Source organism: Hylobates moloch, unplaced genomic scaffold (assembly GCF_009828535.3).
Source record: "Hylobates moloch isolate HMO894 unplaced genomic scaffold, HMol_V3 SCAFFOLD_23, whole genome shotgun sequence".
Lineage (NCBI taxonomy): Eukaryota > Metazoa > Chordata > Mammalia > Primates > Hylobatidae > Hylobates > Hylobates moloch.
The window spans coordinates 15,656,066-15,673,215 of record NW_026652298.1 but is presented as its reverse complement, the minus strand read 5'-3'; the positions used below and the strand labels follow the sequence as shown (position 1 = coordinate 15,673,215).

The 17,150-nt window shown below is 35.6% G+C and overlaps 1 protein-coding gene across 6 annotated transcripts in view; it reads right to left on the bottom strand.

Annotated features, from left to right (window-relative positions):
• ERBIN (erbb2 interacting protein) overlaps positions 1-17,150 on the bottom strand; it is a 149,779-nt gene that overhangs the window by 59,224 nt on the left and 73,405 nt on the right. For all 6 annotated transcript variants that reach the window (XM_058433813.1, XM_058433809.1, XM_058433810.1 and 3 more), the window contains exons 5-8: positions 9,200-9,278; positions 7,706-7,795; positions 6,612-6,668; positions 144-207 (exon numbers count right to left, since the gene is read on the bottom strand). In XM_058433813.1, coding sequence (XP_058289796.1) covers positions 144-207; positions 6,612-6,668; positions 7,706-7,795; positions 9,200-9,278 — 290 coding nt within the window. The remainder of the gene's footprint in view (positions 1-143; positions 208-6,611; positions 6,669-7,705; positions 7,796-9,199; positions 9,279-17,150) is intronic.

The following is a 17,150-nucleotide window of genomic DNA, read 5'->3' as shown; positions in this document are numbered from 1 at the left end:
TCTGGCTAAGAACTTTCATACCTTATAACTAAAAAAAAAAAGGTAAACCTTTATCCAATTTGTAAGAGAAATACATTAATTTTTATATTTTGTTCTTCATCAAATATAAGAACTTAGGGAAAGTGAGATTGATGAGAACTTACCACTTCTGTGAATTCGTTACTTCCCAAATCCAGTCTTTCCAGCTGGGTCAGTCTATTCATGGTTCTGTTCATAATGGAGTAATGAAAAATTAACTACAAAAATATCAATTGCACAGAAGCTTTCAAACAGTCTAAAACATTCTTACGGAATATGTAATTATTTATGGGCTTTCACATGTTGACAAAATAAAAATAGTAATTTTCTAAAAAATTTTAAAAGTCAGATTTCTAGATAAAATAAATTATCAGTTATTATCTTATTTTGCCTTCTCATTGGTCTTTTCATTTCTATTTTTAAGAAGCAATTGCAATAAATGTAAACCCACAAGCCAGAATACAAATAATGAGTTTCCATTTTTTCACATAATAAATTTTCATATAGTACAAGTCAGCTAATAAATTTTGACAGATGCATAGTAATTACTACCATAATTACAAAAATTCTTTTTCAAAACTGCTCATATATTTGTAAGACTTTAAGATAACTGTAACTCTGAAAATTAATATTCAAAATGCTAACAGTACATCTTGTATTACTCCCCACATGTTCAAATTAAATACAATACAATTCAAAATAAAGTTTTGTATGAATCACAAATTAGTAGTTGACATTTCTTTTAAATAAAAGCAATAATATACTATTCTTAACTTCCAACTTAACATCAACACTTCTCTGAAACTACAGGAACTTGAAAGATGTACAAACCAGTTTTGTAATGAAATAAACTATGTTGCACTTTTATCTTTTCTCTCTCCTTTTACAAAGGTACCTTTTGAAACTAATTCAAACAAATATTTATGCTCTTAAGTTGCTATTTTTGTACAATACCTATTATTTAATACATTGAGATGTTACCAGTTACCCAGATAAGAAATTCTGTATTAAGGATTTTGTAGGGTATGAAAAAATGAGCGCAAAATATAGTTATAATCACAATATCAGTATATTACATTAATATGTTAATACTTTGAAAATAAGTATCATTTAAAATCCACAGGCACTTCAAATTACGGCACGAAAAACACAGACTATTTCTATCTTCTCTGGAATTTTAACAAAAATTAGTAATAAGTAAAATAAAACTCAGTTGCAACATTTCTCCAGCTTTTTAGTTAAAAAATGTAAGAACAAACACCACCATTGTAATGAAACTATCATTGATCTACATTAGAAGCGAATTTTCCCTTTACATTTTAAATATGCCATTCTGTCATCAACTCTTCATCTCATAATGCCAATTTTTATGAAACTGCTTTCACCTAGATTTACTAAGCGCCTATTCTCAGGTACCATAATTCTGCTTCCTTACTCATATCTTTCCCCAGAAAACCTTTAAGGTTCTAGCTTCCTTCATTAACAAGCAAAAGGTTGCTTCCAGGATCTTTCTCCAGATGTATAAAATCACATGCTATGATAGTAATTTCCTATGTTCAAATAACCATACCAGGTGGAGATTTGCAAAAAGTAAAGAGGATTGTGAGGAGGAAGAGAAGACTGAAAGAACAAAACATAATCTTACATTTCTTGCTTCAGTATTGTTACAACGACAAGATAACAGAAAATTCACATGCAACTATTGAGCACGTAATGTCAATGGCGTAACAGTTTTAAAAGAAGGTACAAAAATGAAAAGCTGTGCATTGGCAAAATTCAATTACAGATGATAGCCTGGAAAAGTTAAATTTTAAAACCATTTTAGGAAAATGTGAGTGATACAGATATGTAATAAAAAAGAAAATATACTGTCATGTCAAAAAGTGTCTCCACCTCAACTCTCTATAGTTAATAATGACAACTGTGGCTATACTCATACACTTTAGAATCTCAGAAATAAAACTGCATCCTAGAATAAGATCTCGCTGCCTATCTCAAGGAGAAAACATAAACAATATCCCTCAAATTTTCTCCCATCTGTTTCTAAACTTCATTTGTATTGAACTCATTTTACTTTCTCCTCTCCTCAAAGGAAAAGTAAAACATCTTTTGTGTTTTTGGTACTGTGCCCTCCAGTATTCTTTAGGTAGCATTAAATTTCACTTAACTATATATCTAAAACAACAGCTCTTTCCATTGCTCTAATCTTTGATAGTCATATAACCTAAATGCACATGGCTTCGTAATACTTAAAACTATATCCTCTTGTTTGTGAGGTCTCAAAGTTATAATCAATCAAAAACAATTAGGAAAGAGAAAGAAATAAAAAGCATCCAAATTGGAAAATAAGAAGTCAAAATTAGTCTTGTTCAGACAACATGATCTTATACCTAGAAAAATCTAAGGACTCCACCAAAAAACTGTTAGAACTGATAAACGAGTAAAGTTGAAGGATATAAAATCAGCATGTGAAAATCAGGAGGATTTACATATGCCAACAGCAAACAATCTGAAAAATCAAGAAAGCATTCCCATTTATAGTAGTTACAAAAAATATAAAATACTGGCCAGGTGCAGTGGCTCACGCCTGTAATCCTAGCACTTTGGGAGGCCGAGGCAGGTGCATCATGAGGTCAGGAGATCGAGACCATCCTAACATGGTGAAACCCTGTCTCTACTAAAAATACAAAAATTAGCCAGGTGTGGTGGCAGGCGACTGTAGTCCCAACTACTCAGGAGGCTGAGGCAGGAGAATGGCATGGACCCAGGAGATAGAGCTTGCAGTGAGCCGAGATCATGCCACTGCACTCCAGCCTGGGTGACAGAGCAAGACTTCATCACACACAAAAAAAATAAAAATAAATAAGTATATATATATATAATTCTTAGGTATATACATATAAAATACCTAAGAATCAATCTAAAAACGTGAAAGATCTATACAAGAAAAACTATAAAACTCTCATGTAAGAAATTAAAGAGGACACCAAAAAATGGAAAGATACTCCATGCTCATGGATTAGGATAATTAAAACGACAATACTACCCAAAGCAATGTACAGATTCAATGTCATCCCTATCAAAACACTGACATTCTTAACAGAAATATTTTTAAAATCCTAAAATGTATACAGAACCACAACAAAAGACTCCAAATAATCACAGTGATGCTAAGCAAAAAGAACAAAGATGAAGGCATCATACTACTAGACTTCAAAATGTACTACAAAGCCATAGTAATCAAAACAGCATGGTACATAGGCACACAGACCAATGGAAAGGAATTGAGAACCCACACATAAATCCATGCATTTACAGCCAAGTCATCCTAGAAAAAGGTGCCAAGAAGATAAAATGGGGGAAAAGACAGTTTCTTCAATAATTGATGCTGGGAAACTGTATAACTATATGCAGAAAAATGAAACTAGACCTCTATCTCTCACCATACACACAAATTAAACTACAATGGATCAAAGACTTAAATCTAAGACCTGAAACTATGAAACTACCAGAAGAAAACACTGGAGAATGCTAATTCCCAATATAAATATCAAGGATACTGGTTTGGGCAAAGATTTTTTTGTGTACGACCTCAAAACCACAGGCAATTAAAGCAACAAAAATAGACAAATGGGATTACAGCAAGCCAAAAAACTGCACAGGAAACAACAAAATGAACAAACCACAGAATGGAAGAAATATTTGCAAAGCATCCATCTGACAGGAATTAATAATTAGAATATATAAGAAGCTTCAACAAATCAATAGCAAAAAAAAAATTCTATTGTAAAATGCACCAAAGATCTGAATAGACATTTCTCAAAAGAAGACATGCAAATGACAAACAGGCATATGAAAAAATGATCATCACTAATCAGAGAAAACTACAATGAAATATCTTGCCCTAGTTAAAATGGCTTATATCAAAAAAGATAGGCAATAATAGATGCTAGCAAGGATGTGAACAAAGAGGAATCTCTGAACACTGTTGGTGGGAATATAAATTAATATAGCCACTATGGAGAACAGTATAGAAGTTCCTTAAAAAAATTAAAAATAGAACTATCACATAATCCAGCAATTCCACTATTGGGTATATATACAAAAGAAAGGAAATCAGTACACTGAAGGGTTATCTGAACTCCTATGTCTATGGCAGCACTATTCACAATAGCCAAAATATGGAATCAATTTAAGTAACCATCAACAGAAGAATGGATAAAGAAAGTATAGTACATATACACAACAGAATATTATTCAGCCATAAAAGAGGCTGCCTGCAGTAACATGGGTTCATCAGGAGGCCATTACGTTAAGTGAAATAAGCCAAGCAGAGACAGATAAATATTGCATGTACTCACTCACGTGTGCGAGCTAAAAAAAGTAGATCCCAGGCTGGGTGTGGTGGCTCACGCCTGTAATCCCAGCACTCTGGGAAGCTGAGGAGGGCGGGTCATCTGAGGCCAGGAGTTCGAGACCAGTCTGACCAACACAACAAAACCCCGTCTCTACTAAAAATACAAAAAATTAGCCAGACGTGGTGGTACATGCTTGTAGTCCCAGCCACTCTAGAGGCTGAGAAACAAGAATTGCTTTAACTCGGTGGGTGGGGGGTGCAGAGGAGGGTGCAGTAAACCGAGATCATGCCACTGCACTCAAGCCTGGGCGACAGAGAGAGACTCCGTCTCAAAAAAAAAAAAAAAAGATCTCATGAAGATAAGAGTAGAATGGTGATTACCAGAGGCTGAGGAGGGTAGTGGGGAGGAAGGAATGAAGGGGAAACAATATGAATGTATTTATTACCACTGAAATGTACACATAAAAATGGTAAAGACAGTAAATTTCACACATATTTTACCTCAATAAAAACGTATTAAAAAGGCTACAATCATATCTTAAAAGGAGAAAAGAATATTTGCAAATTCACTGAGAGTCTAATTTGAATCTCTAAAAGGTGTTAAAATCAGTTAATTGCCTATGATATCACATAGTAATTGTAGGCTGAGCTATTACAGTAAACAATTTACATCTTATTATTCAAATCTCTTAGAAACCAGTCACATTTTTAGCTAAGGAATTATCACTGAGAGTATCAAATCTGTAATATATACATGTCTTTTTGAATTTTAATATGGATTATAATTTGACTTTAACTTATACTCACAATCATCACTATAAACATTCATCCATGCATTGAACAATTACTCAAAACACTGTCTTTTGGAATAAAAAATAGACACAGTCTCTGTCCTCACAGATAATCATGGGAAACCGAGGGGAAAATACACATGCACATACATGCAGGTTATATGCTGGTCAGGGAAGAAGAGAGTGACATATAATAAAAACAGGTACATTAACATTATCCAGCAAATACTGTAACAGATATAAATATGTCATAGAAGCTGAGTAAACAGAACAACTCCTGGGATAACTGGAGATGTTTTCCTTCTCAAGAGGTGAGAATTTTGTTTGTTTTGAGCCAGGGTCTCACTCTGTTCTTATGCTGGAATGCAGTGGTACAATCGTTGCACACTGCAAGTGCAAACTCTTGGACTCAAGCGATCCTCACTCCTCAGCCTCCAGAGTAGCTGGGACTATAGCTACATGCTACTGTGCCCGGCTAATTTTTTAATTTTCTATAGAGATGGGGCTCTCGCTTTGTTGCCCAGGCTGGGTGGGCAAATCTTGATGATGTGATTTCAACACCAGTTGGCAAAATTTTTTCTGTAAAGGGCCAGACAGTAAATATTTTAGGTCCTGTATACCTAAGAAATTTTAGGGCCTACAGTGATACAGCAGTGACAACCACTCTAACACCAACAACAGATGCATACGGTAGTGACAACTACTTTATCACTGTAAAGCAAAAGCAACCACAGACAATACGTACATGAATGCATGTGGCTGTGTTCCAATGAAACTTTTGCTTACAAAAACTGACAGTGGGCCAGATTTAATCATAGACTGTAGTTCACCAACCCTTAAAATGTAACACTATAGCAATGCATTCACAGTGTTTTAAGATATTTGGTCAATAAAAGGCCAAAGACTACAGTACATTTTGAGTTTGTAGACCTGTTTCTTTCATAATTAAATCTTTTTATTTGCTCCTGGATTGGCATCTCTTGTTGTTAGCTTACCATTAGGGAACCAATCATCCCATTTCTAATTTACAATACACTAGAAAGCCAGACAATCAAGTTCCACCGTTACCAGGCTTCACATGAAGATCCTATGGATCTTTCTAATGAGCAATATGTGTATGAACTTTAGAAGATGAACCTGGGATTTCTGATTTCTATTCAGTATTGAGGTGGGCTTTACATATTTATTATGTTGACTTTGATGTCACACACAAGATTGCATTTCAGACAGCTATAAATCATTACCAACACAGTACCACATTAAACACCAACAACAGACACATACATTTTAATATTTTAACACCACTAATTAAAATATGATGACCACACAGTTAGGATTTACAAACAATTTGCACCACATTTTAGGTAATAAAAATTTACATTTTTAAAGACTTAATCATTAAAAAATATAAATTAAGTTTTTTAAAGAATAGCACCTTTACTTACTTAGGCAACATTTTTAACTGGTTTTCTCTAAGCTCTAATATTTGGAGTTTAGTTAATCTGCAATACAAAAAAACAAATCATGTATCTAGGACAAAGACAATGAATTTAATAAATTAATTTCATATTCTAATGTTTTAAAGGAAGCAATGTAATTGTGTAATTACTATATGCAAAGTAGTATATTAAAAATTACAGAATACAACATAAAATACAAACGAAGAAAAGACTTATTTTTGCTCCTCAAAATTATGGTCAGAGGAAAAGGGTTAGCACTTCCACAGATTTTCAAAGTGACAAAATGATTATCCCAAAATATCAATCCTCCAGAATTTCATACCTTTTACCAAAAATGCTCACAAAAATTGTTAACTCTTGGTAGATTCAAGAATAATAATGCAACTCTAAAGTGCTGCTCTGAGAAGAAATAAAGAAACAAAAAGAGGAGGAGAAATCCTCTGGCACTTCACTGATGTACATTCCACTAAAACTAGAGAGAAAATGAGCAGATCAAGTGATGCGAATGCCAGATACAGAAGAGGACTCTGACAAGTACATCAATGATTTTTAGATAAAAGATGGCTACAAAATTAACATTTAGTTGGCCAGCATTTTCTCTAGTAGTTAATTTAAACTCAGTAATAACTTCATATCTATTACACATTCATCTGTTTGTTTAAAAAATTACTCAGAGACTTGAGGGTGGCAGGGAGATGATGAGGTCGCCCTCAGAAATAGATTCTCTTTTTCTCAAGAATTTTGATTCCAGTGGAGAAGACAGATAAATCAATTATTAAATCATTTTAGAATGCTAAGAATATAGCATTCAGTATCTCAAGCATACAGAAATTACCCCCATTGAAACGTCCTCTTTTGGCCACCTAAGAAAACTCTTTTTTTTCTTTCAAACTCTCATTGATTATTGTTTACTTGGAAAAATTAAGTCAAAGCCACCAAAGAAACTATAAAAGTCACAATGCTTGGGAATAATTTAAAAATAGCCTATGAAACTGTAATGAGTAGTACTACCAAAGCAGCTTATAGTTTTGTAAACTTCATAAGAATAATAAAACGTTTTAGAAGAAACCATAATTTACCTGCCAAAATTAGCTGGCAAGAACTCAAGAAAAGCATCATTCAGATACAACTGGGTTAGGTTTAACAGCTGAGAAAATCCATCAGGCAGCCTACAAAAAAATACCAGAATTTAAATTAAGTTCATGTAAGAAATTCAGTCTTTTATTAAAATCCAAGACTCTCATATTTTCCCAACAGACAGAAAACAGTGGCTTCTTTACTTTTATGAGAGCCCCTTCAAAGAGTTGCCTTTTATAATAACCTACTTGTTTCAATGTTATCTTCATCACTTTGTAAACAGAAAATGAGGTAGTATTTGTTTTAATAATGTAAAATCTGAACAAAACAGTCAACTATGAATGAGCCACAATACATAAAAATATATTTAGAGTGTAACTCTGAAATCAGCAGGCACTCTTGAAATCTGTCTTATCTACTCTCAAAAGGACTAGATAAGAATTTCTAAGCCTTGGCAGAGAAATTTTGGGCTGAATAATTCTTTGTTGTATATAGGCTGTCCTGTGCACTGTAGGATGTTTAGCTACAACACTGATCTCTACAAACTAGATGCCAATAGTGTGCATGCATGCACACAAATACCCCACTGTGAAAACCAAAAATGTGTGCAGAAACTGCCAAAAGTCTGCTGGGGCATGAGAGCCCCCAGCTGAGAACCACTGGTTTAGATTACTTCCAATTTCAATATTTGGGTCCTAAATAATTTTAAGATTATACAATTTTACAATAAGCAAATGAAAAGAAAAAACATTTAAAGCTGAATGACGTTAGGGCCATGTAACAATCTACGTGTGTTAGCTTTACTTCTATTTTTTGTTGATTATGAAACAAGTAAAGATTTAGAATTTGATGCTAGAGCAATATTTTCAAATGAAGAGGCTATACATAATCTTTACATGTTGGTTCTGGATTGCTATGCTTCTTTCTAGTCATCTTTTTGCTTCACCATTCCATTTTTGCAAAATTTAACAGCCTTGGTGCCAGGAAAGCTTTCTGTTGACAGTCATCACCATCATAAATGGACATTCACAATCTTCTGATACACCGCAACCAATCATATAGTTTTTTTGTTGTTATTGTTTTGTTTCTGTTTCCTGTTGTTTTGCCTTCTATTAAAACTGTGAAGAAACTTTTGGTTTCCTTTATTGTTTTCAAAAGTTTGAAGGTACCACACACCTGATTTGAAGGCAAAGACACTCTTCTAGGGTGTAAATAACACAGAGTGAGGAAATGTGGATTCTACTCTCATTTCTGACATTAACTATCTGTGAGACTTGGAGCAAAACACTCTATCTCTTTGGGATCACAAATTTACCTCAGTAGTACATGGGGTTAGAAAGATTATTTAAAAGATTACTTTTTAACTCTAAAATTGAAATTTTGTATAGACTTAAGACTGATATAAAATTTTTGTTAAAATATGTACAATAATATCTACTACTGTTTCTTAATTGTTTTATTCACAAAAGTAATTTATAATTCACCTGAGAACTTACTTGGAAATAGGGTTTACACTGGCCTCCACAATTGTCAAAACTTTACAATTTTTTATATTTTCTGGAAACTCCTGTATTCCTAGAAAACAAACAACGATAAAATTAAAAGATCTATTACAAAGGACAAAATAATAACAGTAACAATAATATATACCTTCCAGATTCTAAAGTAATATATCAATTAACAAGGAACTAGATGAACCGACAACATCAATGTGAACTAAACAATGACCTCCACAACAATTTCTTTATCTTTCCTCTTTTTATTTGCCTCTTTATAACTGCTAATTACTTTAATTGGTTTTTACCTTTCTTTCCTTCTACTGAAAATTAGTGCCTTCTACATGTGATGTTAAGGACCTAAATGTAGAATATTTAACATTCTGTTTCTCTCACTTTTAAAAAAGGACCGTTTTTTATTATTTTTATTTGTTTTTAAGAGGGAGTCTTGATCTGTTGCCCAGGCTGGAGTGCAGTGGGGCGAACTAGGCTCAGTGCAACCTCTGCCTCCTGGGTTCAAGCGATTCTCCTGCCTCAGCCTCCTGAATAGCTGAGATTACAGGCACCCGCCACCATGCCCAGCTAATTTTTGTATTTTAGTAGAGACGGGGTTTCACCATGTTGGTCAAACTGGTCTGGAACTCCTGACCTCAGGTGATCCACCCACCTCGATCTCCCAAAGTGCTGGGATTACAGGCTTGAGCCACCCCACAGGCCAAGGATTTTTTTTTTAAATGCTGGGCTCTTGATTGAGCTGGTTCCTAATATACGTAAGCAAAACTGAAAATAAAGCTGCAGATAGAAGAGGAAGACAGTCTACATCAGATATGCCAGTGGCTATGCCTGAAGGCAGCACTGTCCACCCTAAGATAATGAAACATTTTCTCTTTCCTGCACCTATCCTATTTTTCCTAACTATATGTATATTCCCCTTTTCTCAACCTTTTCCCTTCACATAACCCAATGTCATGCTAAAAATACGATAACTGCCTTAAAATGCAGTGATTTCTGAATACTGTGATAGATATATTCAATAGATCTATTAGACACTTCAGCTTTGGAGTATCCTAGACCAGTGCTTTTCGAGCCAAATGAAGTAAAGGATTATGGTTTTTAAATTTTCCAATCTGTTGTGGACCAACACATTTACAAAATACTGTACAACTGGAATAATATCAAACTGCAGGGAAAGATTCTGAGCATTTACTAATTCCTTGAAATTATCACAGCCAAAATGAAGTAACAAATAATTTGTGGACTACCATTGGTCCACAGATCAACTTTAAAAAGCACTGTTCTAATCTAGACTAAAGGAATGCTAATTAACAACATTTAAGACATTCCAAAATTGAATTTTATATAGCCTGTGTTTGTAAGATCCATTGCTCCATTAACATGATATGATTAACAGGATTGTCATTACAGAACCATTTCAGACCCCTTCAACTTCATCACTACATGGTTTTAAGTAAACAACTTTACCACAATATCATATATAGAATGTCAGGTGATGAAAAATGAATGATGCAAAACCACCAAATAGGAAATGACACAGTAGTAACTGTTTCAGTCAAAACTCATCAATGGATGCTAAAACTAGTGGGTAAAAGTATGATGAAAAACAGGGTATTAATAGAGACTCAAAAGATTATTTCCACAAGACACTTAGCAATTAAAAAGGAAAAATTCACTTCACAGTAGAGAAATCTGACAAGCACCACCTTAACCTTCAAAATTGCTTGAAAGTTGGCATCATCAGTTCACATCATCATAATGTGGCAACTAGTCTGAGATGTACTGAGAAACAATATCATATCACTTTGGACATACACTTGCCAAAAACACACAACTTGAATTTAATCATAAGCAAGCACCAAACGAATCCAAATTAAGTAAAATTCTGTCAAATAAATGGCCAATAACTTTCAAAACTATCAAGGTAAAAAAAAGACAAAGGAAGACTAAGGAAGTAATCAGTGGAAGACTAAGGACCCATGAGACCTAACAAATAAATGCAATACGTGAAAGTAACAAGTGTTTGTGAGGATGTCAAGAAATTGGGAACTACACACATTGCTGGTAAGAATGCAAACTGATATACCCAGTATGGAAAGCAGTTTGGTGGTTGTTCAAAATGCTAAACATAGAATTTTTAACTGGCATTTTTTTGAACTACTAATTCAAATTAATGTTGCATGCCCTGGTCTTTTCAGTTTTCTACTTCTCACATTGATTTTGGTAATTTATTTTTCACTTAATCTAAGTTTTAAAATTTAGTAGCTTTGTATCATTCATTCTTCCCCTTTTGAGTGGAAAAAAAGTCATTTTTAATAAAAAGATGATAAAATAGGAATGTGGGAGATGTTTCTTTTGAAGATGGGAGATGGGAATTTTCTTACCAGTAAAACAAACTTGGCAATCCTATTCCAAGCCTCCAAATTAACACTGAACACTGATCTATAAGACACTCTTTTTACTTAGAATGCCCTTCCTCCCAGCAAAACCAGTAGGATCTTCTGAGAGCCTAACTTGATCTCTAAACTCAATGAAATTTAACTCTCCAAAAAGTTCAATTATGCATTTTATGGCATTTTTACAATTGTTTACTTTGTAGTACTTGTGTACTCTTTGTATTACTGCCAGGTTTTATTTAGATTGACTCAATTCTCCACTTTAAGTACATGTTACTATTCAGCACATTGTACCTTTGTACAACAAACGTTTGCTGAATTTCACTTACCTACCATCTTCTTTTCTCTCATTCATTTACATACAAAATACTTAACATTATTGAATTTTTCCTTAGGAGTGAAATCTTTATTAGTTCTTCGACGAACAATTGTCTTTAAGTGATCATTCCATTGAGGATGCATTAAAATGATGCTCCTAATATATTACAAGAGCGTCCCTTTGCTGAACTGACTAAATATTTTTTAAATGAAAGGGCAGTGTCTGCTGCTGCAGAGCCTAGGGAGAGCATGTAGCGGTGCCTGGTGGCAGTGGGGCTAGAATTCTAGGGTACAAGTCGTGCTCAGGAGTCAGTGTGGAGTTGTGGAGTTACAGAGTAAGCAGAGGGAGTTTTGAATTACTGTGAACAAGTTGCACTGAAAATTTCTGTATTTTTTTAAAGTCATTCTGTGGAAATGTTTGCATTTCTCTTGGGTAAATACCTAAGACTGGAATTGCTGAGTTAATTATATGTCTACTGATGTGGTGGATTACACTGATTTTCAAGTAATGATCCAACCTTGAATACATGGAATGGATTTGGTTGTGGTGCATAATTCTTAATACTTTTTAAGAAGTAAAACATTCTATGTTTGGGTGGAGCAAGAAAACTTTCTATACAGTTCTCACTGGCATTCAAATTCATTTTAAAATTTAGCTAAATATCTCATCTTTATTGGTTGTTATTAAAATCTATACAGTATTTCGAAATAGCCAAGTAAAAGATATTATTTCCAGGAGTTACAGTATTTTTAGTATATGATAAAGTCTATCTAAAGAGAAAAAGACCTAAGACTATATAATATGTTCTACTGATCTAAAATACCATATGGAGAATAATTTCAAGCGCTTTAAATTATAAATATTGTGTTTAATTCCTATAAAAATACATTTATTAGCTTAATATTATTTAGTGGAAATTAATGCTTGGATCACAAATACAAACGAATACTTCATAATTATTTATTTATTTATTTATTTTGAGACGGAGTCTCGCACTGTTGCCCAGACTGGAGTGCAGTGGCACAATCTCAGCTCACTGCAATCTCCGCCTCCCACATTCACACCATTCTCCTGCCTCAGCCTCCCAAGTAGCTAGGACTATAGGCACCCGCCACCACGCCTGGCTAATTTTTTATATTAGCGGTTTTATATATGGGGTTTCACCATGTTACGCAGGATGGTGTCGATCTCCTGACCTCGTGATCCGCCCGCCTCAGCCTACCAAAGTGTTGGCATTACAGGTGTGGGCCACCGTGCCTGGCCCTGAATACTTCATACTTTTTATATTATAAAGTACTTTATTTCATAGCATGTGGTTTATAAAAAGTACTCCACAAATGCCTGTGAAATTACAAATTCTAAATTATTATTGGCTTTCAGATACATAGTAGTAATTTTGCCCTAAGCAAATAGTTTTGAAACACGGGTTTTCTACTTTTGAAAATTGCCAGCAATGTGTTTAGTCTGACTTCAGTTCCTACCATATACATTTGTAGGTTCTAAATCTGTATCTCCAGTTCCCACCTCCCTCCTTAGCTGCTGCTAAGAATTTTCAAATGCCCATTAGATTTTGTTCACGTGCCTCAAACTCAACCTATCCCAAGCTGAAATTACCTATCTTCAAAGTTATTCAGCATATGTGTTAGTATCAGACACTATGCTATATACCATAGATATTTAAGGCACAGTCCTTTTTCATGAGAAGCTAAAATGCAATAAGGAAAACAAACATTTTCACTTGACTAGCTTCTCCCCCGTTAGTAGTGTTCCTTCTCGGTAGCTTTTGTATTTTCTCTTCTTCCAAATCTGTTAAATGTTGGGTACAACCAGGGCTCACTGTTTTTTTTTTGTTTTGTTTTTTATTATACTTTAAGTTTTAGGGTACATGTGCACAACGTGCAGGTTTGTTACATATGTATACATGTGCCATGCTGGCGTGCTGCACCCATTAACTCGTCATTTAACATTAGGTATATCTCCTAATGCTATCCTTACCCCCTCCCTCCACCCCACAACAGGCCCCCGGTGTGTGATGTTCCCCTTCCCGTATCCATGTGTTCTCATTGTTCAATTCCCACCTATGAGTGAGAACATGCGGTGTTTGGTTCCCTGTCCCTATGATAGTTTGCTGAGAATGATGGTTTCCAGCTTCATCCATGTCCCTACAAAGGATATTAATTCATCATTTTTTATGGCTGCATAGTATTCCATGGTGTATATGTGCCACATTTTCTTAATCCAGTCTATCATTGTTGGACATTTGGGTTGGTTCCAAGTCTTTGATATGGTGAATAGTGCCACAATAAACTTACATGTGCATGTGTCTTTGTAGCAGCATGATTTTTAATCCTTTGGGTATATACTCAGTAATGGGATGGCTGGGTCAAATGGTATTTCTAGTTCTAGATCCCTGAGGAATTGCCACACCGAATTCCACAATGGTTGAACTAGTTTACAGTCCCACCAACAGTGTAAAAGTGTTCCTATTTCTTCACATTCTCTCCAGCACCTGTTGTTTCCTGACTTTTTAATGATGGCCATTCTAACTGGTGTGAGATGGTATCTCATTGTGGTTTTGATTTGCATTTCTCTGATGGCCAGTGATGAAGAGCATTTTTTCATGTGTCTGTTGGCTGCATAAATGTCTTCTTTTGAAAAGTGTCTGTTCATATCCTTCACCCACTTTGGGATGGGGTTGTTTTTTTCTTGTGAATTTTTTGAGTTCATTGTAGATTCTGGATATTAGCCCTTTGTCAGATGAGTAGATTGCAAAAATTTTCTCCCATTCTGTAGGTTGCCTGTTCACTCTGATGGTAGTTTCTTTTGCTGTGCAGAAGCTCTTTAGTTTAATTAGATCCCATTTGTCCATTTTGGCTTTTGTTGCCATTGCTTTTGGTGTTTTAGTCATGAAGTCCTTGCCCATGCCTATGTCCTGAATGGTATTGCCTAGGTTTTCTTCTTGGGTTTTTATGGTTTTAGGTCTAACATTTAAGTCTTTAATCCATCGTGAATTAATTTTTGTATAAGGTGTAAGGAAGGGATCCAGTTTCAGCTTTCTACATATGGCTAGCCGGTTTTCCCAGCACCATTTATTAAATAGGGAATCCTTTCCCCATTTCTTGTTTTTGTCAGGTTTGTCAAAATCAGATATGTGGCAGTATTTCTGAGGGCTCTGTTCTGTTCCATTGGTCTTTATCTCTGTTGTGGTACCAGTACCATGCTGTTTTGGTTACTGTAGCCATGTAGTATAGTTTGAAGTCAGGCAGCGTGATGCCTCCAGCTTTGTTCTTCTGGCTTAGGATTGACTTGGCAACGCGGGCTCTTTTTTGGTTCCATATGAACTTTAAAGTAGTTTTTTCCAATTCTGTGAAGAAAGTCATTGGTAGCTTGATGGGGATGGCATTGAATCTATAAATTACCTTGGGCAGTATGGCCATTTTCACGATATTGATTCTTCCTACCCATGAGCATGGAATGTGCTTCCATTTGTTTGTATCTTCTTTTATTTCATTGAGCAGTGGTTTGTAGTTCTCCTTGAAGAGGTCCTTCAGTCCCTTGTACGTTGGATTCCTAGGTATTTTACTCCCTTTGAAGCAATTGCGAATGGGAGTTCACTCATGATTTGGCTCTCTGTTTGTCTGTTATTGGTGTATAAGAATGCCTGTGATTTTTGCACAATGATTTTGTATCCTGAGACTTGGCTGAAGTTGCTTATCAGCTTAAGGAGATTTGGGGCTGAGACGATGGGGTCTTCCAGATATACAATCATGTCATCTGCAAACAGGGACAATTTGACTTCCTCTTTTCCTAACTGAATACCCTTTATTTCCTTCTCCTGCCTGATTGCCCAACCAGGGCTCATTCTTTAGCCTTCTTTTTATTGACAATCATACCCTTGGCGAATGCATCTAATCGCAGGCTTTAAATACCCATATGGTGACAACTCCCAAATATTTATCTCTAGCACAGTTTTTCTCTTGACTAAACTCCAGACCCCTATGAACAACTAGATCTCAAAAAAACTGAGCTCCTGACTTGTTCTATTAAAAATTGCAACTCCCACAGATTTCCACATCTCAACTGATGGCAACTCTGTCCTTCCAAGGGCATGACCAAAATCACTGAGGGCATCCTTGACTCTTCTCTCACATCCCACATCTGATCCGTCATATACTGCTGTCGATTCTGCCTTCAAGCATATCCAGGGGCTGTCCTCATCTCACTATGTCCATCACTATCACCTCAGATGACTGAAACAGCATTTGAACTGGTTGTTTTTCACCCACATGCCCACAGTCCCTGTCTATATATATAGCCAGATTAAACTTAAACACAAGTCACATCATGCTCTGAATTATCTATTCAAAACTTTCCAAGTGACTCTATTCTACTGACGATAAATGTCAAAGTGCATACAAATGCCTCCAAGGCCCTTCATTAGCTGCTCCTGTAAACCCTCACCTCCCTGGCTTCTATTCCTATTGCACTCCCATCTTGCTCACACTGTTTATTACCCCAGGAACAGTCCTCACACATGCTATAGATGCTCACACTTTACAAAATAGCTTCTGGTACATCTTTACCTTAGTTATTCACATGGCTTCCTCAAGTTCTTGCTCAAGGCCTACCCTCAACAACTGTGTTACCTACTCTCCAAAGATGGCTCATTTTATCCTTACAGACAAAGTACACAGGGGCAGGGCACAGTGGCTCACCCATGTAATACCAGCACTTTAGGAGGCTGAGGTGGGCAGACCATTTGAGGTCAGCATTTCGAGGCCAGCCTGGCCAACATGGCGAAAACCCATGTAAACTAAAAATACCAAAAAATATTAGCCAGATACGGTGGCCTGCACCTGTAGTCTCAGCTACTCAGGAGGCCGAGGCACCAGAATTGCTTGAAGCTGGGAGGTGGAGATTGCAGTGCGCTGAGATCGCACCACTGTACTCCAGCCTGGGTGACGGAGATTCTGTCTCAACTCACACATACATACATACACACACACACACACACGCATGCACACACACACAGACTGAATTTTATCACAATTTACTTAATTCTCTAACAGTGTCAACTATCTGTTCTTTTCTAATTATCACGACTTCAATAAATAATGCTTCTCCTTTGATGTATACTTTTTTAGTAAGAAAATTCTGCTGGCCAGGCATGGTGGCTCACGCCTGTATTTCCACCACTTTGGGAGGTCAAGGTATTGGGAGT